General features: G+C 39.6%; 1 protein-coding gene across 3 annotated transcripts in view; it reads left to right on the forward strand.

Annotated features, from left to right (window-relative positions):
* cga (glycoprotein hormones, alpha polypeptide) overlaps positions 1 to 25,191 on the forward strand; it is a 40,017-nt gene extending 14,826 nt beyond the window's left edge. For 2 of the 3 annotated variants that reach the window (XM_018094336.2, XM_031902550.1), the window contains exons 2-4: positions 21,911 to 22,017; positions 23,325 to 23,515; positions 24,822 to 25,191. In XM_018094336.2, coding sequence (XP_017949825.1) covers positions 21,918 to 22,017; positions 23,325 to 23,515; positions 24,822 to 24,899 — 369 coding nt within the window. In that variant the 5' untranslated portion in view covers positions 21,911 to 21,917 and the 3' untranslated portion in view covers positions 24,900 to 25,191. Of the gene's footprint in view, positions 1 to 15,131; positions 15,187 to 21,910; positions 22,018 to 23,324; positions 23,516 to 24,821 lie in introns of those variants that run through there. The other variant, XM_002933919.2, reaches the window with a different exon arrangement.
* The last annotated feature ends 652 nt before the right edge of the window (positions 25,192 to 25,843 follow it).

A 25,843-nucleotide genomic window follows, 5' to 3' on the forward strand; every position in this document is an offset into this window, starting at 1 on the left:
GTTAAATGGGTAGTGACATGTTTCAGGTTTTATAACATATCACTATTAGTGATGAGTGAATCTAACTTTGTAAAAGAATTCACCAAACGGCAACAATTCTCGAAAGCATTGAAGTCAATGGGTGTTTTTTCATGCCGACTTTTTATATACCATGTAACTTTTTTTTGCAACCATTGGAGTCTAAAGGACATTTTTTTTTGCTCACCTGCCTTGGGTTGTCTTTCAGATGACACCAATGGGGGTCTTAAGTCAGTTTAGACTGACAGCAGAGAGCTGCTGTCAGATACCTTAAACGTATTATTTATTAGACTGGTGTAGACCCATTGAGACACTGTATATTTATAATACAGAGGCCTATTTGAATCCCAGTCTGGACCTGAACTCAGGTGTCCCTTTTCAGATCTTATCCGTCATCAGTTAGCGTCCCCAACATTACAAAATGCATCAGTTAGCAGTATCCTGGATTGAAATCTGTTTTCAAAGACAGAATTTGTTATATTTAATTTTGAAATTTGATGTGGGGATAGACATATTCTTAGTTTCCCAGGTTCTCTCAGTCATGTGACTTGTGCTCTTTACCGCTGCACTGCAAATTGTAGTCATGTCAGCAGCCTATCATCAGAACAACTGAAAGGTAACAAGATAACAACTCCCTGACATCTGCAATTCTAAAAATGCTCACATGTCCCCCCTAATGGTTGATATAAAAAAAGTATTCAAGTCTGGCCATGACTCCTCCAGTTACATTGAGTAGGAGAAACAATAGCTTATTCGCAAGCAGTTCTATTGTGCAGTGCTGACTCCTTCTAAAATCACTGGATCAGCCACAATGCAGTGAGATAACAAGATAACAGCTCCCTGACATCTGCTATTTAAAAAATGCTCCCATGCCCCACTTAATGGTAGATATAAGAATAGTACTCAAGACTGGCCATGGTTTCTCCATTAAGAGTAGGAGAAACAATAGCTTATCTGCAAACAGTTCTATTGTGTAGTGCTGTAGTGTAGTAAGTGTAACAGTGTTAAAGTGAAACAGTGTTCTGTTTCAGCCAAGCCACTTTTATCCAGTATGTCATTTATGGATTAGAGGAAAGCTGATGTAATTTAGTATATAAAAAAGGGATTACAACCTGAACCTGGCAAGTTAGAGGCCTGTAATTCCGACATCTGTGGTGAACAAGTTATCTGCAAGTTAGGGATCACATTCAAGATTATGTTCTAGAGAAGGGCATTATGAGTAGAAATCATCATGGGTTTATGAAGGAAAGATCATGTCAAGCACAATTTATTGCTTTTTGAAGTAAGTATGAAGTTGAACATTGGGGGCTGCAGATATAATCTATTTGTATTTTGACACAGTGCTGCATAAATTACTGCTTCATAAAGTCCATTAGTTATGGTAATGTTTGTACATGGATAGAAAACTAACTTTATTTAGAAAACTAGAGATTCTATATTAGGTCCAGTTTTATTTACTTATTTACCTTGTTCAATATTGATTTTAGGGTGGGCAATGTAGTAATCTATCACTCTTGGCACTGGTAAGGCCCCATCTAGAATATGCATTGCAGTTTTGGTCTCCAGTCCTCAAATGGGATATTACTAAATTAGCGAGTCAAAAAAAAAGGCAACTAAGATTGTTAAAGGCATGCAAGGGTTGTCCATGTTAGGAATGATTACACTGGAGAAAAGGATCTTAAGGGTAGATATGATATGTTGAAATGATAACTAGGTATACAGTGGTGTGAAAAACTATTTGCCCCCTTCCTGATTTCTTATTCTTTTGCATGTTTGTCACACTTAAATGTTTCTGCTCATCAAAAACTGTTAACTATTAGTCAAAGATAACATAATTGAACACAAAATGCAGTTTTTAAATGAAGGTTTACGATATTAAGGGAGAAAAAAAACTCCAAATCTACATGGCCCTGTGTGAAAAAGTGATTGCCCCCTTGTTAAAAAATAACTTAGGGCTCTGGCACACGGGGAGATTAGTCGCCCGCGGCAAAACCCCCTGTTCGCGGGTGACTAATCTCCCCGAGTTGCCTTCCCCTGCCATCCCATCGGCGACAATGTAAGTCGCCGGTGGGATGGCAGACGCGGCGGGGCAATTTGCGCGAAATCGCGCCGCGCGCCGCGACTAATCTCCCCGTGTGCCAGAGCCCTTAGGCTAATGCCACACGAGGCGTAGGGCTGAAATTTTCGCCAAGCGGAAAAACGCTTGCCGAAAATTCAGCCCTACGCCTCCTACTTCTGCCTGCACCCGAATGAATGGGATACGCTCGGGTGCAGGCACATGTAGCCGATATACGCATGAAAACACGAGACTTTGCATTCTCTCGTGTTTTCATGCGTATATCTGCTACATGTGCCTGCACCCGAGCGTATCCCATTCATTCGGGTGCAGGCAGAAGTAGGAGGCGTAGGGCTGAATTTTCGGGAAGCGTTTTTCCGCTTGCCGAAAATTTCAGCCCTACGCCTCGTGTGGCATTAGCCTTAACTGTGGTTTATCACACCTGAGTTCAATTTCTGTAGTCACCCCCAGGCCTGATTACTGCCACACCTGTTTCAATCAAGAAATCACTTAAATAGGAGCTACCTGACACAGAGAAGTAGACCAAAAGCACCTCAAAAGCTAGACATCATGCCAAGATCCAAAGAAATTCAGGAACAAATGAGAACAAAAGTAATTGAGATCTATCAGTCTGGTAAAGGTTATAAAGCCATTTCTAAAGCTTTGGGACTCCAGCGAACCACAGTGAGAGCCATTATCCACAAATGGCAAAAACATGGAACAGTGGTGAACCTTCCCAGGAGTGGCCGGCCGACCAAAATTACCCCAAGAGCGCAGAGACAACTCATCCGAGAGGCCACAAAAGACCCCAGGACAACATCTAAAGAACTGCAGGCCTCACTTGCCTTAATTAAGGTCAGTGTTCACGACTCCACCATAAGAAAGAGACTGGGCAAAAACGGCCTGCATGGCAGATTTCCAAGGCGCAAACCACTTTTAAGCAAAAAGAACATTAAGGCTCGTCTCAATTTTGCTAAAAAACATCTCAATGATTGCCAAGACTTTTGGGAAAATACCTTGTGGACCGACAAGACAAAAGTTGAACTTTTTGGAAGGTGCGTGTCCCGTTACATCTGGCGTAAAAGTAACACAGCATTTCAGAAAAAGAACATCATACCAACAGTAAAATATGGTGCTGGTAGTGTGATGGTCTGGGGTTGTTTTTGTCACGATCAGTATCCCAGAACCCAGAACAGACTCCAAGGACCCGGTCTCGGCTCACGCTTCTGCCTATAACCGCCGCCTTTCACGTCGGGAGGAGCCCTTCGCTACTCGGATGCCGCCAGGACTTGTTGTGAGAGACCCGAGGAGAGAGTTCTGAGCAGGCACGGGAACCAATTGTATGACAGGAAGGTGGGGGAACACAAGCGTAGTCAGGACGGGCCGGGGTCAGCAACAATCGGGCAATGCAGTACAAAGTCAGGATCCAGTAGAATAGTCGGTCAGGCAATGGTCGGTCCAGGCAGCAGGCAAGAATAATCAGGAACAGGCAAGGTCAATACAGGCAGCAAACAAGAGAAGGTCGGGTACAGGCTAAGGTCAAAATACAGCAGGAACACCAGAGAAACACACCCAGGAACTTACAGGAAGCAGAACCTACGTTGGGCAATGATTTCAAGCTAGAAGCACCTTAAATATTTGAATTTGGCGCCATCGTGACGTCATATGCGCGCGCCGAGCGTAGACGCGCGTGCGCATGCGTAGAGGCGCCGGACGCGAGCGCGCATGCGCACAAGGCAGAAGCCTTAAAGGGCCGCACGTCGCGCGCGCCCGCGCCTAGGGAGAACCAGCGGGAGTTCGGGAGGAAGTTCTAGTCGGACCGTGTTAGGGTTTATAATTTCAGAAATCACATAAGGACCAATAAACTTGGGTGCAAACTTGGAAGAGGGAACCTTCAGAGGAACATTCTTGGAAGAAAGCCAAACCCTTTCACCAACCTGATAAGTGGGTGATGTTTTGTGACGCTTATCAAAGGCTTTCTTCTGAACAGCTACTGCAGAAGACAATGCACTATGAACCTTTTGCCAAATGTTAGAGAAATTATCAACTATAGAATTGACAGCAGGTACCTCCGACGGAACAGTGGAAAATGAAAAAACTCTGGGATGAATGCCAAAAACAACAAAAAACGGTGACTCCCCAGTGGATGCGTGAGTGGAATTATTGAAAGCAAACTCAGCCCACGGAAGAAAATCAGCCCAAAGGGATTGATTACTGGCAACATAGCATCTAAGGTACTGTTCCAAAGACTGGTTTGTCCTCTCCGTCTGCCCATTGGTCTGAGGATGATATGCTGAGGAGAAGGACAACTCAGTACCCATCAAAAAACAGAAAGCCCGCCAAAACCTAGAAACGAACTGGACTCCCCTGTCAGAGACTATATTCAGCGGAGCCCCATGGAGTCTAAAAATATTCACCATAAAATGTTCTGCTAGGGATTTCGCGGAAGGGAGGGCGGGAAGGGGGATAAAATGGGACATCTTACTAAAGCGGTCCACAACCACCCATATAACAGTATACCCTTTGGAAGGAGGTAAATCTACAATGAAATCCATGGAGATGTGAGTCCATGGCCTTTCAGGAATCGGAAGGGACTGTAGTAGACCCTGAGGCAAGGACCTGGATGGCTTGGAACGTTGACAAGTTGGACACGAGTCAACATAATTATTAACATCTTGTCTTAATGTTGGCCACCAAAGGGTACGAGACATGAGAGAACAGGTCTTACTGCGACCAGGGTGCCCAGCTGCCTTAGCATCATGAGCCTCTAAAAAAACTGCCTCACGGAGGTTTTCTGGAACAAACAATTTCCCTGGGGGCACATTGGGAGGAGAGTCAACCTGAGCTTCCGTCAGGGAAGTAAGCAGATCTGGATTCAGAGCAGCTATAATCAACTCCTTAGGGACAATAGGGTCAAGTGGAGATCTCTCCACAGGGTTGGGGTCAAAACTCCTAGACAGGGCATCTGCTTTGACGTTCTTTTCACCAGGTCTATAAGTTATAATGAAATTAAAACGGGAAAAGAATAATGCCCATCTGGCCTGTCTAGGATTCAAACGCTTAGCAGATTCAATGTACAAGAGATTTTTATGATCAGTGATTACTGTTACTACATGTTTGGCACCTTCCAAGAGGTGTCTCCATTCAGTAAATGCCAATTTTATGGCCAGTAACACCCTATTACCAATATCGTAATTTATCTCCGTAGGAGAAAACTTCTAAGAAAAAAAACCACAAGGGTGAATCTTATTCGTTACAAGATGCCGTTGAGACAGGACTGCCCCTGCTCCAATTTCAGAAGCATCTACCTCCAGTAGGAAAGGGAGAGCCGATTCAGGGTGCAGGAGTACATGAGCGGAAACAAAAGCCTCCTTTAATAGTTTAAAGGCTGTTAAGGCCTCTATTGGCCAAATGCTTGGATCAGCACCCTTCTTAGTGAGAGCGGTAATTGGAGCCACTAATGTAGAAAAGTTCTTAATAAATTGTCTGTAATAGTTGGCGAAACCCAGAAATCTCTGTATCGCCCATAGAGACAAAGGTTGTACCCAATTTACGATGGCCTGAACCTTGACTGGATCCATTTCTAGACCTTTATGGGAAATAATATAGCCCAGGAAGTGAACTGAAGAAACTTCGAAGATACACTTCTCAATTTTTGCATACAAGTGATGCTGCCTTAATCTAGATAAGACCTCCTGAACATGGGCACGATGATCAGAGAGACTATTAGAATAAATCAAAATATCGTCTAAGTACACCACTACAGAGCGACCTAGAAGATCACGGAATATGTCATTCACTAATTCTTGAAAAACCGCAGGGGCGTTACATAACCCAAAGGGCATTACCAGATATTCATAATGCCCATCGCGGGTGTTAAAGGCAGTTTTCCATTCATCCCCCTCCCGAATTCGTATTAGATTATAAGCGCCTCTAAGATCGAGCTTAGAAAAAATGGTGGCACCCTTGACTCTATCAAAGAGTTCGGAAATCAAGGGAAGAGGATAACGGTTTTTAACCGTGATTTTGTTTAAACCCCTGTAGTCAATACATGGTCTGAGACCCCCATCTTTCTTTTCTACAAAAAAGAACCCTGCTCCTGCTGGGGAGCAAGAGGGCCTTATAAACCCCCTCTCCAAATTCTCTTTTATATACTCTTCCATAGCCTGGGTCTCAGGTAGAGATAAGGGGTAAATTCTACCCTTAGGAGGAGAGGAACCAGAGATTAAATCCATGGCACAGTCATAAGGCCTGTGTGGGGGAAGAGTCTCGGCAGCTTTTTTAGAAAAGACGTCCACAAAAGGGAAGTAAGGAGCAGGTAGCCCCTGTAAAGAGGTTGCGGCCAGAGCCTGGACGGGTTTCATGCATAAGGTCTGACAATCTGTTCCCCATTGGAGTATACTACTAGTTAACCAATCAATCTGGGGACAGTGCTTACGCAGCCAAGGGAGACCTAGGATCACTGGGGTATGCGGGCAATCTATGATGAGAAAGGAGATTTGTTCCACATGGTGTGACCTTATGGACATGGAACAACTTACGGACTTAGAGGAAATAAGCCCACGACCCAGAGACGTACCATCAATGGCAACTAGCTTGATGGGAGGGAATAAAGGAAGTGTGGTTATTCCGTGCCTGCAAGCAAAATTAGAATCTAGGAAATTCCCTTCTGCCCCAGAATCAATAAATGCCAAGCTTTCCACACTACTCGTCTCCCATCCCAAAAGGACCGGAACCATGACTTTGGATAAACTAGGTTGGGGAGTGGAAACGACATTGCCCAAGCAGAACTCCCCAGATCTGCTTAGGCTCTGTCGTTTCCCGGGCCTTTTGGGACAAGTACTACGAAAATGACCTTTATCCCCACAGTACAAACACAACCCATTAGCCCGTCTGCGATCCTTTTCCTCAGAGGATAAACGGGTAGAACCCAGCTGCATAGGTTCTTCTGAGGGCTTAGAGAAGGCAACCTCAGGTCTATGTATAAACTCTGTATGAGAGGGTTGTGGAGAAGCTGCGGATACTTTCTCCTGACGTCTCTCCCTGTGCCTCCTATCAATTTGAATGGCCAGATACATTAGGGAGTCTAGGGAGGATGAGGCGGGAAAATTGATCAGGCTGTCTTTCACAGCGTCAGATAGCCCGATTCTAAACTGACTACGTAAGGCAATGTCATTCCACCCCGTTTCTACTGCCCAACGGCGGAATTCAGTACAGTAATCCTCAACCCGTCGTTTACCCTGCCTAAGGCTACGAATAGCGGAATCAGCAGAGGCAGAACGATCAGGATCGTCATAGATTATCGCCATGGCTTTAAAAAAGGAATCGAGGGATGTACGGGCTGGATCGGAGGGTGGTAAGGAAAACGCCCATAACTGAGGATCCCCAAGCAGTAGGGTCATAACAAAATTAACCTTCAGCTCCTCCGTGGGAAAAGAACGAGGGAGGAAGCTAAGGTACAACTTACATGCTTCCTGGAAAGCAAAAAATTTACTACGCTCCCCAGAAAACTTTTCAGGGAACGGGACCTTAGGCTCAAATACATACATTGCTGAAGCTGTGTGTGATGAACCGCCTCCTGGGAGAGAAGCGGGAGTAGGAGCGGCAGGCTGTTTTTGGAGCGCATCCAACCTTTCAGATAGTCTCTGGAGCCACTGGATAATCTGGTCCTGCTGGGCTTCTTGTTCCCTAAGACGCTGGAGGAGATTTGCTCGAATCACTTCAGGGGATGGAGGTGATGCAGCAGCCCCTTCAGGGTCCATGTTTAAGGGCCCAACGTAATGTCACGATCAGTATCCCAGAACCCAGAACAGACTCCAAGGACCCGGTCTCGGCTCACGCTTCTGCCTATAACCGCCGCCTTTCACGTCGGGAGGAGCCCTTCGCTACTCGGATGCCGCCAGGACTTGTTGTGAGAGACCCGAGGAGAGAGTTCTGAGTAGGCACGGGAACCAATTGTATGACAGGAAGGTGGGGGAACACAAGCGTAGTCAGGACGGGCCGGGGTCAGCAACAATCGGGCAATGTAGTACAAAGTCAGGATCCAGTAGAATAGTCAGGCAATGGTCGGTCCAGGCAGCAGGCAAGAATAATCAGGAACAGGCAAGGTCAATACAGGCAGCAAACAAGAGAAGGTCGGGTACAGGCTAAGGTCAAAATACAGCAGGAACACCAGAGAAACACACCCAGGAACTTACAGGAAGCAGAACCTACGTTGGGCAATGATTTCAAGCTAGAAGCACCTTAAATATTTGAATTTGGCGCCATCGTGACGTCATATGCGCGCGCCGAGCGTAGACGCGCGTGCGCATGCGTAGAGGCGCCGGACGCGAGCGCGCATGCGCACAAGGCAGAAGCCTTAAAGGGCCGCACGTCGCGCGCGCCCGCGCCTAGGGAGAACCCGCGGGCCGCCCGCCGCCCCACTAGACCACCAGGTACCCTTACAGTTTTGCTGCTTCAGGACCTGGAAGGCTTGCTGTGATAGGTGGAACCATGAATTCTACTGTCTACCAAAAAATCCTGAAGGAGAATGTCCGGCCATCTGTTCGACAACTCAAGCTGAAGCGATCTTGGGTGCTGCAGCAGGACAATGACCCAAAACACACCAGCAAATCCACCTCTGAATGGCTGAAGAAAAACAAAATGAAGACTTTGGAGTGGCCTAGTCAAAGTCCTGACCTGAATCCTATTGAGTTGTTGTGGCATGACCTTAAAAAGGCGGTTAATGCTAGAAAACCCTCAAATAAAGCTGAATTACAACAATTCTGCAAAGATGAGTGGCCCAAAATTCCTCCAGAGCGCTGTAAAAGACTCGTTGCAAGTTATCGCAAACGCTTGATTGCAGTTATTGCTGCTAAGGGTGGCCCAACCAGTTATTAGGTTCAGGGGGCAATTACTTTTTCACACAGGGCCATGTAGGTTTGGATTTTTTTTCTCCCTAAATAATAAAAACCCTCATTTAAAAACTGCATTTTGTGTTTACTTGTGTTATCTTTGACTAATAGTTTAATGTGTTTGATGATCAGAAACATTTTGTGTGACAAACATGCAAAAGAATAAGAAATCAGGAAGGGGGCAAATAGTTTTTCACACCACTGTAAATATATACAATAAACTCTCTGATGCTTTGTTTACCAGTAGATCATTCCAGCAGACACAAGAACATCCATTGAGCAACTGACCTCAATACAGCCCCAGAACTAATCTGATCACTTTGGAGTCTAAAGCTTTTTCCCCCAGTGAGGTAAACTGAAGATGATTCAGATGGGGTTTTTCTTTTGTTTCAACTTTTTTTTTGTCATTATTGAACTTTTTTAAAAAAAAAATTAAATAGATAATTTGCTCTCTGTGTCCTATGGTTCAGATATCACCCTACCTATCAAGCAACTTATATACCCTTACTGTTAACTGTTACACTTTATCAATTGCATGCTAGCAGTATGAAAAGCAAAGGCAAAGGATTCCCACCACTAAGGCTTAGGTATCAGAGTAGATCCCATGTGTCTTGAAATTGTCCACATTGTTGTCAATTTAGCATTTTAATTGTTCAATATATCCAGATGTAATCAATTTTCTCATTTACCTTATTAAAAAAAAGAGCACATTGTATCCTAATTGCTGCTGTGTGTATTTTAATGGCCATACAAATATGTTAGATACATTCTTGTGCTAGGTTCTAAAACCCATTCAGCGTACAAACTGATATTTTTACCTTCCTGGGGATCAGATAGGTATGTTCATTAAACATAAAGGCTAAAGATGGTTGACATGTGTCTTTTTCCAATGTAACCGCTATATTGTCATCACATTTAAATGGCTGCCTTAAAGTATTCATACAATTTAGTTGTCAGCTAGGTAAGCTATAAGGCAGGTTATGTATGCTTATTGCTACTACTAATAGATCTGGACTTATTAAGGCTTATAGAATTTAATTGCAAGGTCTGAGTGCTGTTTCCGAGTCTTTATGGTACATAAAATCAAATATGAAGAAGGATAAAATGTGGTACTTTTTTCAGTGAGAAAGGAAGATGATTTAGGGAAAGCTATGATTATTAGTTCAGTCTTTCATATGTTTAGGTATCATTTTATTGTCAAGGCTATTGCCATGAAAGCTTGAAACCTGAGACGGAACCAAGGGAGAGGGATTTGAGATTTATGAAAAGCTTTATGTGTTGTCACGGTAAAGAAAATATTTTAGGGCAAACAAATTGTGTAGATAGAAATGAGAAATGCAGATACCCTAGAACAGGGATCCCCAACCTTGTATACCTGTGAGCCACATTTAAATGGAAAAAGTGTTGGAGAGCAACACAAGCATAAAAAATTTCCTGGTGGTGCCAATAAGAGCAATAATTGACTATTTAATAGGCCCCATGTGGACTGGTAGCCTATAGAAGGCTCTGTATGGCAATTACACTGGATTTTATGCAACCAAAACTTGCCCCCAAGCCAAGAATTTAAAAATGAGCACCTGCTTTGAGGCCACTGGGAGCAACATCCAAGGGGTTGGCGAACAACATGTTGCTCACGAGCCACTGGTTGGGGAACACTGCCCTAGAACATAATCTTGAGGTACAAGACCAATATTAACCCTATATAAAGTAGATGTAGTTGAATGTTAATGCTTATTGGTTAGATTACTTGCTTTTTAAGCAATGTTAAAACTGTTAGGGAAAAGATTAGCAAAAACTGGGCTAACTAAAATTGACTCTGGAGGTCATTACATTGTTCCTTTCTCAGGATATGCTAATGGTAGAGGCACTAGCAGTCATAATGGCAATGTAATACCTTTTAATCCTAGAGTAAATAAGGAAATTTTTCATACTGGGGATTCATTTCTTTGTGGACTCAGGAACTGACTATGGTAAATCATTCATCAAAGGGGAACTGCACCCAAAAACTGTTTATGCAGAATTACAGCAAATATAATTCTTAGCAACTTCCCAAAATACATTAAGTAAAAATGCTATTTGATCATTTTTAAAAAGAAATTGCTAGTGAAACCAGTATCTGTGTTTCCTTTTTTATTCCTGGCACTGCTGGCTATGACTCTTGCCAAGCCAGTGTATTTTTCCTTTTACAAAATGTATTCAGTTAGATCAGCGGTTCTCAACCTGTGGGTCGGGACCCCTTTGGGGGTGGAACAACCCTTTCACAGGGGTCGCCTAAGGCCGTCGGAAAACACATATTTCCGATGGTCTTAGGAATAATTTTATGGTTGGGGGTCACCACAACATGAGGAACTGTATTAAAGGGTCGCGGCATTAGGAAGGTTGAGAACCACTGAGTTAGATTATATTATGGTCACTGTTAGTTGTCATAGTCACCCACAGCACATGTCCTACTTAACTTGCCGTTCTCTTAAAATCTGTAACAGCTTTTCCTATACAGGATTTTTAACTGGATTTCAAACAATGCTCAACACAAAGATCACCCCATCTTCTATTTATCTGTCTCTTCAAAAAATTGTATAACCTTCTATATTAACAGCCTGGTTGTGTGACCCATTAAACCATGTTTCAGCAATACCAATGATGTTATATTTCTCATCCAGTGCCATTAACTTTAACTCCCCCATTTCACCATTCACACTACTAACACTTTGAACATTTAATACTGTTACTAGTTTGTGTATGGTATAGATGCTACTTCTGGTGCCCCCTTTATTTGATAACCCCATCCAATTCTTAAAGCATGGGAAAACATTGTTTTCAAAACGCAGAGCATCTCCAGGAGAATCCTTATTGAAATCTATTTTTCAAAAGAGCAAATAGATTTTTTAATATTTCATTTTGAAATTTCACATGGGGCTAGCCATATTCTTCATTTCCCAGGGTGCCACATCCATGTAACTTGTGCAAAGTAGTTCAAATTCTCCCACTTGTCAAAAAAACATCAAAACTAAAGCTAAAAATTTTTAACAACAGCAAAAGACAGAGATTAGCTGAAAGCAATCATTTGGAAAGAATATGCTCATGTTAAATCATACTACAGCACTGGCATAAATATAGAGGAAGCAGACCCCACAGTCACTGGGGGTTGTAAATAAACCCCCCCTCCCCAGCTGCACTCCTACCAGATATATTTCAATCTTAAAACTAATTAAGGGAAGTGAAATAAGCAGATATGTAACATAAGCAGAGTTGCCACCTGGCCGGTAATAATGTTGCTCAATGCCAATGTTATTAATAGGAGAGAAAGATAACAGATAAGAAGGCGAGCATATTTTTTTTCAACTCTGCTTAGGAGCTCCTGCAGTTTTAGTGCAACAAAATCTGTGGGGGTCATTTACAAACAGTCGTGGTTTTTCGAGATTAATTTTGCGGTAAATAGGATAAAAATCCGAATCTGCCAATTTGTCAGCTAAAACCTGCCAAGATCATGTAGAAGTCAATAGCAGATGTCCTTCTTTAGAGGTTTTGGATTTTTTATGCTGTTTTTTTGTACGACAATTCGAAAAAGTAGGGGTTTCGGTGCAACAATTCAGAGTTTCTCAACTTTTCTGCAACTTTATCTTGTGCTGACTTTTTCAGTTCAGACTTTTAAGTAAATGTCAGACATTTGTGAGTTTATTTAAATTTTTAAAAACAAAAAAAATGACAAATGTGTTAGTAATGTGTGTATTAGGTGATCTATAGAACAATGGGGCATAATCAGATTAATGATTACTTGTTGCGATGTGAATGATGATACACAGATTTGCCTGCTGAAATCTGTGTATGACCTTAACTCATAGCAACCAGCAGGTGATAAGCATTTTTTCAACCAGCTGCATAAAAGCAAACCTCTGATTGGTCGCCCTGGGTTACTGCCTATGTGCAAACATACCCAGTGTTACAACTGACCAGGATAAGTTACTTTTTGAAAAAAAAAATATTTTTCAGCTTGGGAATTTGTGTGTGTATGTGTGGCAAACAGAGCTATCCATTCGCTATTATATGTTATAAATCCAGTTCAGGTAAATCCAGTTCATATTGGGTAGCTGAAAGGGGCTCTGACAGCTAACACATAGTGCACACAGGGACTCAAAAAATAAAGCAATTTTGACCAAGTGTGTTAACTCATAGCAACCATACAACCATATAGCTTTTATGTGTAAACTGCAATTAAATACTTGGTTGCTACAAGTAACTGCACTAGGGCAAATTTCCCTTTGCTAGTAGAGTATGATGCATATTGACAACAGAGGGAGCTCGCAACAGTTGAATAACTTCAAGTCATCTGTAATTTGGCCTCATGTTTACACTTACATGCTCTGTAAAGGACTTTAAGGCAGAATACTTTTGCAGCTTAGTAAATTGCTTTACGCATTTGACACCTGCGGGAGAGGAGATGTTTCCTGTGTGCCGCCAGTCTTAGTCCAATGTAAAGATTGTTTAGAAAACCTTGTGACTCTTCGTTCAGGATGGATCAATGAATTTGTGAAATTCTAGAACCTTCAGCTACCAGGGACAGCAAAGTACCCTATTCTAGGAGACAAAATTCAGATTTTTTTTAATTGCACTCTCTGCACTAGTGATATGTCCCTTCTCACTCTGCTCTAAAGCTCAGGAAATCAAGCGCTGTGGGCAAGCATCCAAAGTGCTGCCTCAGGGTGGCCAGGGGTCCAGAAACGCACCTATCAGTTACATTTTACCATATTAGTTGATCTGTGCGCTTAATCACTTCTCGTTTTCGTACCTCGCTTATTTTCGCAGATTTTTTTCGTTAATTTGTTCGACTTTTTCATACTGTGCGTCAAAAGTTACGCTACAAAATCGTATTTTCGCAACGAGTACGAAAGTTTTGGATTCATTCAAGCTTCGGTATCTTGACTTTCCTTTGGCCAGGTTGGAGCTGCAGAGTGCCATTGAGTCCTATGGGAGGCTTCCAAAATCATGCACAGAAGGATCAAAGTCATAAAGGTTTTCCCTCCGTTTATGATCGTTCGGATACGAAAATTATGTGACTTGCAGATCGCCAATATGATATTATCGTGACTAATATGATTTTTTCGTAAGCATTTTCATGACATTTGCGATCATGAGAAATTATCGTATCTAATTTGAATTTTACCCATTTCGGGATTCAAACTCATACTTTGATGAATCAGCCCCTTAGAATTGTAAACAATGTAGAGATTGTATGCTCTATGGGAATGAGACCTCCTTAGGGTAAGGACCCACGGAGAGGTTCAGTCGCTTGCAACAGATCTCTGGTATAGTGGGCGGACTACTCCAAAATGGCTTTCCACTGGCCAAAATAGGACTCGCTGGTGGAAAGCCCTTTACAATTGCTTCAGTTTTCTGAAGTCGTGCAAACTTGCCTGAAGAAGGAAACTTTGTGCAACTTCGGCATACAAAAGAGATGCAAAGGGATTTCCACCGGCAACTCATACTGTTTCTGATGGAAAGCCATTTCTGAGTGCTTAGTCGCCGCGATTAAGCTAGTACAGTTTTCTTACATTTTATTACCAACACAATTATTTATTGAAATATTATATACAAATGAAATGGCAGTAGTGCCTCCCTAATAAATGTTCCCTTCCAGCAACAGTCTATTTTTAAGTGAAAGGTATATAAGCCCTTTGGGGTTTATAAACATATTCTGTTCTGCTGCTTTAAACTCTTTATAGCACTGTTTCTTGAAATGTTCCTATTTTACTAGAACTAAAGTTGAATATACAATATTAAACTATTTTTCTTAAAAAACATGCTAACCAAAGTGCAGTATTAGCGGCAACTCACTGGTTTTAATTACTTTGTCTAAGCTTTTTACAAAGAAAGGATTTAAGAAGAGGAGCATTTTAACATATTAGCGTTGTTGATGATTAAAGCATCAGACAATAAAGTCAGGGTTTGCACTTGTAGATAGAAACATGACACCTGTAGCATTGGGAGAAAGACAAATTTGATATCATTAAAAACATGATATCATTAAATTGACGGAAAAGTAATTATATAAAGAAGTCTGTGCCGCAGCTAGCAGACGGATGGTTAATCCCTCAGCTTAACTGCTAAATCCTGTGGTATCAATGCAAGTAGTATAAAAGGAGGAAAATCTAAAGGTAATAACAGCAGCAGAACATCAGGACCTCAGCTGAAACCTCTGTTCACCAGGTTCATACAAGAGAGGTAACTCAACGCAAGGCATATTAATTAAAAATGTTGTGAATTTCTTTATATGTAGTAAAAATTTATCATTTTACTCATTCTCCTTTTTCTTAATATTGGCACATATGTTATGCTGCAAGCAATGTACATCGGTTTGGCATGCAGCAAAATTTGAGCCTTTTTTAGCCAGAAACAAATTGGCTGAATCCAAACCCTTAAATTCATGTGACTTTTGGTTGAATGAACAAGGAAATTGAACATATTTTGCCTTGTGCTATGCACGTGGTTCTTTTTGAGCCTTTGTTACCTTTTGTGGATTTGGTTCGGGATTCACCCAAATTCCAAAATAATGGATTTGGTGCATTCCTAATGTACATAAAGAGGTCCCAACTAGGTCTCAACTAATTCTGCTTAATTTACACCTCCAGTTATGTACTTGGCATGGACCATCTGGATCTTAATTTACAGCATTACACATACAAAAATATTTGCAGTGGGGATAAAAATTTGCATTACAATGTTGCCTTTGCAAGAATGTAAAATACCTTTTGCGAACCCTTTGGGGCAGATTTATCAAAATGTGAGTTTAGAGCTTAATACACAAAAACTCACCCATGTTCTATTCATTCCTATGAGATTTTTAGAAGTGTATTTATCAATGGGTGAAGTTAGAACTCACTATTTCATAAATACGCTTCTAAAAATCCCATAGGAATGAATAGAACATGGGTGAGTTTTTATGTATTAAGCGCCAAATTCACATTTTGATAAATCTGCTCCTTTGACTTTCATGCAACAGTAGGTTAATGATTCAAACTTGTAAGCTTGCGCCAGTGCACAGTACATGAAATAAAGCTTCTTAATTAAAAAGTTATTTTCTTGCTAACAATTACGCCATCTTCAAGCAATTCTTAAACATTTACAATGCTCAATTAAAATTCAGAATGCAGTAAGTCTACTGAAAAAGTATTACATTGCAAAGGGTGAATTTTTATTCTTATTTGTGCACTCTTATTTTTTCCATTTACAAATTTAATTACATTACCTCCTCTACTATATTGCAATCTTATTGAATAGTAGTTTATCACTTCAGTTTCTTATGTATATTTTCAAAGGGGAACTATCATGAATGGGAATCTACTGAACTTGGCTCATTTCTGACAGGCAGATTGTGTTCTGAGCAGAGAGTGGGAGTGGGCCAACTATTCTTGGCTGACATCTAGGGCCAGATTCATTAAAATACGAATTACAAGTACGATTTGTGAAAATTCACATTAAATACAAAAATTTCTGATGTGAGTAGTACGATCTGAAAGTTACAAAATTTTTGTATCTGAACGATCGTAAACGGCGCAAAAGCCTTTCTGAATTTGAACCCTCAGCGCATGATTTTGGAAGCTTCCCATAGGACTCAATGGCACTCTGCAGCTCCAACCTGGCCCAAGGAAAGTCACGATACTGAAGCTTGCATGAATCTGGAACTTTCGTACTCTTTGTGACAAATACGATTCTGTCGCACAAATTGTTGCAAAGTACGAAAAAGTTGCGCAAATTAATGAAAATATTGCAGAAAATACCAAAAGTTGTGAAATTTAGAAAAAATTAATTTTTTTTGTAATCGGACCTGTCGTACTTTAATGAATTTGCCCCTTAAAGTTCAATCCCTACCTGCTTATCTTTCCAGTCTGATAGAAAAGACTTTTAATAAGGTCTAAAAATTCAACCCAATTCCCACTTAGATTGTCTGACACCTGATGTGTCACTGGTATGTGGGAAGTCTTTTTTATATACTCTTTTGTTACACCTGTATGTGGCTGTAGAAATAAGATTTGTATCTGTGTGTGTAAATTGCAAGAGGGTAACTGGCAACTGATCTAAGCCTGTGGGTGAGCAGCACAGAACCCAAATGCAAAAGAGCCTGAAATGCTGTGTATTGGAGGATTTATAGGATATAAACAATAAGCTAATTTACTCATATGTACAAATGCTGCTTCATCAGCACCCTCCCTGCACATTTGCTATAGGGGTGTGGCCTCATTACATGCCTCAGCAAATCAGCTTTCGCTTTGCTCTGTCACTCACACATTTCTGTGTCACTGACGCAGAAAAGGGAGCCAGAGACTCTTGAGGGTGGGGGTTGGGAGACTACTTTAATAATTAGCCATAACTTTGTAATGGTGCACATTTTTTAAATGCTATAAATTGTCAAAATGTTTGTCTAGACTTTATATTTTTATTATTATAAAAACATTTTTCATGATTGTTCCCCTTTAATGTCTTAGGATACATCTAGACAAGCACATATTTCATTTGTATTCTTTTTTGTATTCACTGTATCAAGACTCTTGATGTGTTTTTAAAGTTTTTTCAGTTGGCCCCATATAAAAAACAATATATGCACTGGCTTCATTTAGAAGTTAGCAGCCACTCGCTATTGTAATTATTTAGCTTTAACCGTATCCTAAAGGTGGTCTAATTTCTTTCCAGGTGACACTGGAAAATATGATTACCTACTTACATTGCTACTGTTAATTAAGAAATGTGTTTTTCTGCAAGATCATGCAGAAGGAATTCTGGAAAAAAAAGAAGAATTTTCCTGAATTTTCCCAAGATTTCTATTAACATGAGGTGGATCTGTATGATCATGAAGTCTCATGAAGTTTGCCTTCAGCAGCACAACTAAAACAATATGATTGCATTTATGCTACAGTAATCAATAGCAACCTGATCAGCATTTAACTCTGATGACTCCAGTGTATGAGGCTTTCATATACTTAAACTTCAAGTAACCCTATAGTACACCAATGCATAACAGATAACATTATTACTCTTACCTGCATAGTAACAGCTTACAGTATGTGGTTTAATAATGAACAATGAAGCTTAAAGGAAAACTATACCCCCAGAATGAATACTGATACAGATAGTTTATATTATGTTAAGTGACCTATTAAAGAATCTCGCCAAACTGGAATATATATATATATATATATCAGTAACTATTGCTCTTTTACATCCTTTCCCTTGATTCACCATTTAGTAATGGGCTGTGTGCTCCCCATACCTCCCAACTGTCCTGATTTTCGGCGGGACAGTCCCAGATTCTCATTGAAAAGTCCCTCATTTCCCTCATTGATCTCCTGCACTGAATGCCAAAAAGATACAAAGTTTCTCAAACCTAATTAGTAGTTTTTGGCAGAGAGCCCAGAATACTCAATTATTAAGATAAACAGGTCTTTTGGGGGAAATGAGACTTGCATTTTAAAGGGCAGAACTGTAATAACACATAAAATAGTACCCCAAAACCCCTAGAAATGTGTTCAAACTTTACATAACCCTTCTATATTTTGTAAAATGGTAGTGGTATTTAGGGTATGGCTCTCTCAGAGATCACATGACCAGAAATAATGCAGCTTTAACTGTAACAGGAAGTGTGGAAGCAAAAAACAGAACTCTGTCTATTAATTGGCTGATGTGGCCTATCATGTATATGTGCCTTGGCTTGTTTGTGTCACTGTGAATCCTATGATCCCAGGAGGCGGGCCATAATTCTTAAAATGGCAATTTTCTATTTAGGAGTACCCAGTAGCACTTACAACTAAAAAAGTATATATTTATGAAAATTATTTATTTAGATGAAGCAGGGTTTTACATATGAGCTTGTTAATGCAATATACTACATTGTTTGGGGTATAGTCTTCCTTTAAAGAAACTGGATACTGCTGGTGACTGTTCACCTGGTATATAGCTTGTATATTTTGATATATTTTTACTTGTAAACACGGCTTGTTAGTATTTACACAATTGCATAACAAGCAAGACACCTGCATAAGATTATCATTAAATGAAATGCATACCTCTCACAAAAGCTAATTTTGTATATTCCCTTGTTCAGTGCTGGGCCTGGGCAGCTGTTCGGCTGGCCAGCTCGCTCACCGTACCGCCCCTCTCCTCTCCCATTGTGTTACCCTACTTTCACAGTGTGCACTTTGTTCCCAGGCACGCATGCGCGCTAGCAGAGAGGGGAGGGGGAGCATGATGAGTGCAGACACCCGCACTGTTAGCAAAAGGAAGCGGACTGTGGGGGGGACAAGGGCATGGAATAGGGGAATAGAAGAGGCATGCACCCCCTCAGATTTGTGCCCTAGGGACATGCCTCTTCTGCCTACCGCTAGTTCTGGCCCTGCCCTTGTTATATTATTGGACAGACAGATCAATAGACACATAGAGCTAGCGCTACTGACAGGTAAAAAGTGTACCACAAGGCTATCAGAAAGGTGAGGAAGGCCTCTACAATACATTTTAATAACTACAGTTTTAACTGACAGCCTTCATTGCAGCAGTCATATTCGAATGGTATCTTCGTGAAGTTGTGAATGTCATCTGCTTCCACAAGGTGGCAGTCTAGTTGAAGAAATTATTCAGGAAAGTATTGTTTCTTATATTATTAAGAACCAATATGCATTTAATTTGATACATAGCAACAAAGTGTCTCATGTTGATTAAGGTCCTTTTGGAAGTTGTGAAATTCAGTCTTTTCTCAGTAAATGGAAACTCATTAAGTGAGAATTAAACAGAAGCAGCCTTAATAATAGACTGAATTCTTAGAAACGTGTCAAATTGTAGTTCTGATTGCTGCAAGTGATTATGGATTCTTCAATTTGATCTATAATACATCACACAAAAAAAAAAGATCCCAGAGGTTTTGAAAGTAAACCGTTCACCATTAGAAATGATGGGCTCAACATGATATTTCTAATCAGGGTGCCCAAAGGCTGAACCCTTGATCCCCCCACTCAGGATCGTGCACATCCATTTAGCTCACATACAGAGCACAGGGGACAGGATGCACAGCATACTGCCCCTAAATTTGTGCCGCCCTATGAACTCAGGTGTAAAAAGTGTTGACAAGCCATATACGCATGGAAATAGTTCTTTAGGGATGTCAAACAAGGGCTTGGATTGGCTATTGCTAGCCCCTTATGGACTGCTAGACTACAGGAGGCTCTGCGTAGTAAAACTGTGTTTCTGTGCTTCCAAAACTTGCCTCCAAGCTCCTACTTTGAGGCCACTGGGAGCAACATTAAAGGGAGTGGTGAGAAACATATTGCTGCCAAGCTACTGGTCTCAAAAACGCCAATGCTCAGGCCAAAATAACTGAAAAGATCATTAATAAACAAAAGAAAATCTAGGAAAGGTATAATACTTATAAAGTATAAAGAAGAAATTGATAGAGATAGGAAAGAATTTACCCATGAGAATGCTTTTACTTGCACTATGCGAGGCATCTTGCTATTATATTTCTATATCATATATCATTTCAGGAAAGACTTGTTACTGATGTTGACTGATGTTGCTGCACTACAACTCCCAGAATGCCTTAACTTTTATAATATGTTAAAATATGATAGGATTTGAAGTCCAGCAACAACTGAGTAAAGCGAGTAATAATTCCAATACCAGGTCAGACTGGTATTGTTTTCCACTCTCTGAGGCAAATGAGAGGCAGCTTCAGATGGGCTGTTTCACCTTCATCTGGATTTGCTAAAAATATCTTTTTAACAAATGGCTGAACTTTATAGTTGTATGTTTTTCAGTGGAAAGTAACCGTATTTAGTGCCTATATATTAGTATTTTGCCAACTAATAGTCATTCTGTTCTGTTAGGTACACTTTCTGGTACATGTAAAAATTAATGGTAAATAAAATAATTTGCCTTTGATCTAAAAGATACACTGGCAGTTTAACACACAGTTGTGGTTCACTGTGAGAATGTGAGGTATGTGTTTGGAATAGGGATGACATTTCACTGTGAATTAAACACTTGCATCTAATCCACTTAATTATGGTAAATGCACATTTTATCCCACAGAGCTTTAAGCATAGGTTAAAACATCCTGTGTAATACATAATGCATCAAGCACAAAGATACATCACATTCCTTATTCAGAAGCAGCTGACACACAATTCATTTAAAACTAAGTTGTTTTATTTTTTTAAGTACATACTACACAATCCATTATAGATGATCCATTTAAAATAACTGATGATTATGATTCTCAACAGCCTATTGATAATTAGTTGACACTAACTGACAATCAAGGTAATGTAATAAAAGTTGCTTACTTTGCACATGTCCAGCAACTATTGCTGCCAATCAGATACTTTCCTTTAAACTGGCGACCAGTAAATAGCATTTGCTGATTGGTTGCTATGGGTTACTAGAACTGCAAAACACTTTGCACCATTTATTATATTACCCCAAAGGAGAATGTAATAAAAGTCACAAACCAAAAAGCATTTGCATAAATAGGAAAAACAGTAGCATTTTGTACTGCAATATACTGAATTATGTTGCAATTTTTAATTACACATAGAAGTATTCTTATGGCCCAAATATAATGACAGTTACTATAAGAAGTTACATACATTGTTCTATAAAAAAAAAAAAGATTCTTTTTACCACTGGTAAATAGGTCACTAAATAATTTTTGCAGACTAGCAAAACCTATATGAAATCTGTCCACAGAGGTAGAATAATTTTTATTGCACAGATCTTTTTCAGTTAGTGGCTTTTATTCCATTTTCCTATAAGATTTGAACTATATTCATGAACATTTATCCTGCTTGACACATCTGGATAGTGCCCCATTGGGCTTGATTTTAGGACCCCTGCCTTGCAAAGCAGCAATGTAACCACTGCACCGCCTATGTATCTTTATTTACATTTATTATTTTTGTTTCAGAGACAGCATGGATTATTGTGGAAAGTACATAGCAGTTATCCTGGCCTTCTTATCTGTCTTTATGCATGTGCTCCATTCCTTTCCAGAAGGAGATTTAATGGTTCAGGGTAAGATTTAATACAATGCATATACAATACAATAATACAATACAATGCAACTGCAATGATCATAGTTCTTTGAGAATAACCAAGCATTTGTTATGCAGATATTTCTCTCAATATGCACACAATTACCGTATCGGCCTTAGCTTTCAATAAATATAGATTCAACCTTAACTTTGTACATAATGTATACAGCTGTGTAGCAATAGGGTAACATCCATCCTGTGGCTATGGAGATGTGTGGGATGGAGGATCTGTTAAAGAACCCCAGACATTTATTTGCTCATGGGATGGCATAGGGTTATTCTATACCAGTGCATGGGGAAGGGAATGGAGCACCCAACAGGTCACCTACATTGTGGGCCTAAGTTATATTTTTTGCTTGGTGCACAGGAAGTTCAGTTACAACCCTGGTGTGTAATGCAGTTACTTTAAAGCAAAATGAATTTTATGACAAAATTTTAAATAGCATGAAAAGATAATGTTATGATATATTTAAAAAAAGTTAACTTTCAGGTGTCAGTATCTCTTTAATATATACCAGTAGATGTTGCAGTTACTTACTAAATACATTCAGTGGGGGTCACTTATCAACACTGGGCAAATTTGCCCATGGGCAAAACATTTAATTTATTGTTCCTCCTGCAACTGCTGGAAAAAGCTTTCACTGATTGTTATTTTTATGAGCTACTGCCCATGGGCAAATTTGCCCAGAGTTGGTAAATGAGCACAGTATGTTTAGAGCTATGGCTCATGTGGTCTTACTTAGTACAGGCATGGGATCCCTTATCCAAAAACGTGTTCCTAAAGTTCCAAATTACAGTAAAGCCATCTCCCATTGACTCCATTATAAGCAAAAAAATTACAATTTTTAAAAATGATTTCCTTTTTCTCTGAAATTCTAAAATAGTACCTTGTACTTGATCCTAACTAAGATTTAATTAATCCTTATTGGAGGCAAAACAATCCCATTGGGTTTATTAAATATTTAAATGATTTTTAACAAACTTGAGTTATGGAAATCCAAAGATCCCTTATCCGGAAAACCCCAGGTCCCGAGCATTCTGGATAACAGGTCCCATACCTGTACTTAAAAACATTTGCTTTCTTGTGTGCCAGGAAACTATAGGCTCTTCCCATTCAAGTTGTGGCAATCAAAAAGTGATGCAACAATATGCAAACAATGGGCATAGCTAGCTTTTTTGCATATTCTAGTTTTATTTTTATTGTTCCTGTGATTTAATATGGATAGATATTTGTGACAAATAATATATTACTTGCTGACCAAAGAGCTTCCTTCTACCTTGTTCCAGGATGCCCAGAGTGCAAACTTAAAGAAAACACCTATTTTACAAAAAGGCTCGGAAAGGCCCTGATTTTTCAATGTACTGGATGCTGCTTCTCTAGGGCCTATCCTACTCCAATGAGATCAAAGAAAACCATGCTGGTTCCAAAGAATATTACATCTGAGGCAACATGCTGCGTGGCAAAGGCATCCACAAGGGTAAGTAACACTGCTGACACACAAGATAATAATTAACAAGCTTTAAAGGGTCAGTAACACCAAAAAGGGTTTTTTATATAAATTTAAATGCCATGTACTTTTACCTCACTCAAAAAATTTTGACTTTTCTTCAAAAACTGTAACGCAATTTATATAAATAAGATTTTTAGTAGCAGTAAAGGCAGCCACGCAAAGCTGGATGGGTTCACTTTGCTCTCCCGGTAACAAACATGCTCTTTAGATACAATGGATTTATAAAAGAATTCCTGATAAATATGGTTAAATGGCATTTATGTATGAAATATTTTTATATATAATATAGGTGTTGTTGCCAAGAATACTGTATTTTCAGTTTCAGAAATATATCATTTGCAAAGGTACACTGAGTTTATTTCTGTTATGCCACAAGCCAGGGTCATTTATACATGTCATGGAACTCAGAGGGGATCAAGGTATGAGAAGGAATATGTCCAACTGTTTTTGTAACAGAGCCGCACACACAAACATATGCAGTCGGGAGCTTACCCCATTTATTGTCACTACCTTGATCAACGTTTCGGGGGGAATACACCCTCCCTTCATCAGGATGTACTGAAGGAAAATGTCCAAGCCATCCAATAGTTACTTATTGCAGTAGATGGAACAGGAACATTACCATAAGCCTTTAGCTAGGGGGGCAGAGAAACTATAAAACTGCATAAAGAAAACAAGGAGATGCCAAAAATACAGCACATATCCACTTAGTCTAAGCCCTTTATCTTATCTGCAGAGATACTGCTTCTTTAACCTACTTTTGAGGTATAAATATAAAAGAAAAATACACCATACACAATACATTAGTTCTACCAGAGAATGAACCATTAGTAAATTGGCATTACTATAAGTCAGAAAGATAGGGTTTATGAACAACCGAACTCTCTTAATTTTTAATGTAGTTGTTAAGGGTAGAATGAAAATTAAGGAACGATTTTGGAAAAACCTATGCATACCATCTAATGCACAGTAACTGACATCTGTCCTATTAAAGATAGACCTGGCATGGTGAATGAGCAAGGTAATCTGCCAACTGAATGCCTGTAACCAAACACTCGGATTTCTGCAACTATCAAGCATGAAAAAAAACATTTGTTTATCTTGAAAAATTAGGGCAGAGCATATAAATCTCTGTTTATAAATAAGTCCCACTGTACTCTATAATAATAATAGGTAGTAACCAATTACACTCACAGTGACTGGTGCTTGTTTTTTCAGTTCAATATCTAAAACATTTGTGCTTAAATAACTTTTTTTGTTTGATTTTCTGCAGGTCACAGTGATTGACAATTTGAAGATTGAAAACCATACAGACTGTCATTGCAGCACCTGCTATTATCATAAATCTTAAATATACAATAAATATAAGACAGTATTGTATGTGATACGTTCATGCTCTCTTAGCTGGCTTTCATGCTGTTTATTTTTATTTTTGAAACACATTTTCATGATGTGATCCTACATTCTTCATTTAACATTGTATATTCATTATTATACTTCTTAATGGTTAGACCATTATTGTTTTAAAAATAAAAATGCTTTTGCATGACTGTTATGATATTCAAATCTGGAAACAGGTATCATTACTGTGTAACAAAGGTCATCTTTTCTGAAAAAATAATGAAAAATGTGCTTGAATTGTGCAGTGCTTGGGTGTCATATTTTATATCTTATTTCCTTAGAAATAAGAAATAAGAATCTTCCTTTGTCTTTGCGCTATTCATTTTAGGACTTCCCCTATGAGGGGGAATGTAATAAAAAGTCATAAACAGAAAAAACAGTGCACAAATAAGAATAAAAATTAACTTTTTACTATGTAATATTTTTCATTAGACCATTATTGCATTGCAAATTTTAATTGCGCATTGCAAATGCTTAAGATGCACTTGAAGATTGTGGAATTGTTAGCATGAAACTAGCATGAACGTTTTATTACATTTACTGTGCACTGACACAAGCTAAAAGACTCGCAATCTCTGTCCTACTGTCGCATGAGGGGCAGGGGGTTCGCAAAAGATATATTGCATTCACGCAAAGGCAAAATTGTTCACAATGTGAATATTGAATTTTTCCCCATTGGCGACCTATATTACATTCCCCTTTATGCTTTTTATTTATTAGCAAATTGTAGAATATTTAGTGGACTTTTTTGTCAGAATTCTGCACCTATGCATACTCACAACAACCTTGTGGTGGTGTGTGGTTATTATAAGGATAGCAAACAAGGAAACGTTGTGCTTACCACTAAATTTTAAACCATTATGCAGGCGTGAGCCATCATTATATATAGCACAT

This window comes from Xenopus tropicalis, chromosome 5 (genome assembly GCF_000004195.4).
Source record: "Xenopus tropicalis strain Nigerian chromosome 5, UCB_Xtro_10.0, whole genome shotgun sequence".
Taxonomy (NCBI): Eukaryota; Metazoa; Chordata; class Amphibia; order Anura; family Pipidae; genus Xenopus; species Xenopus tropicalis.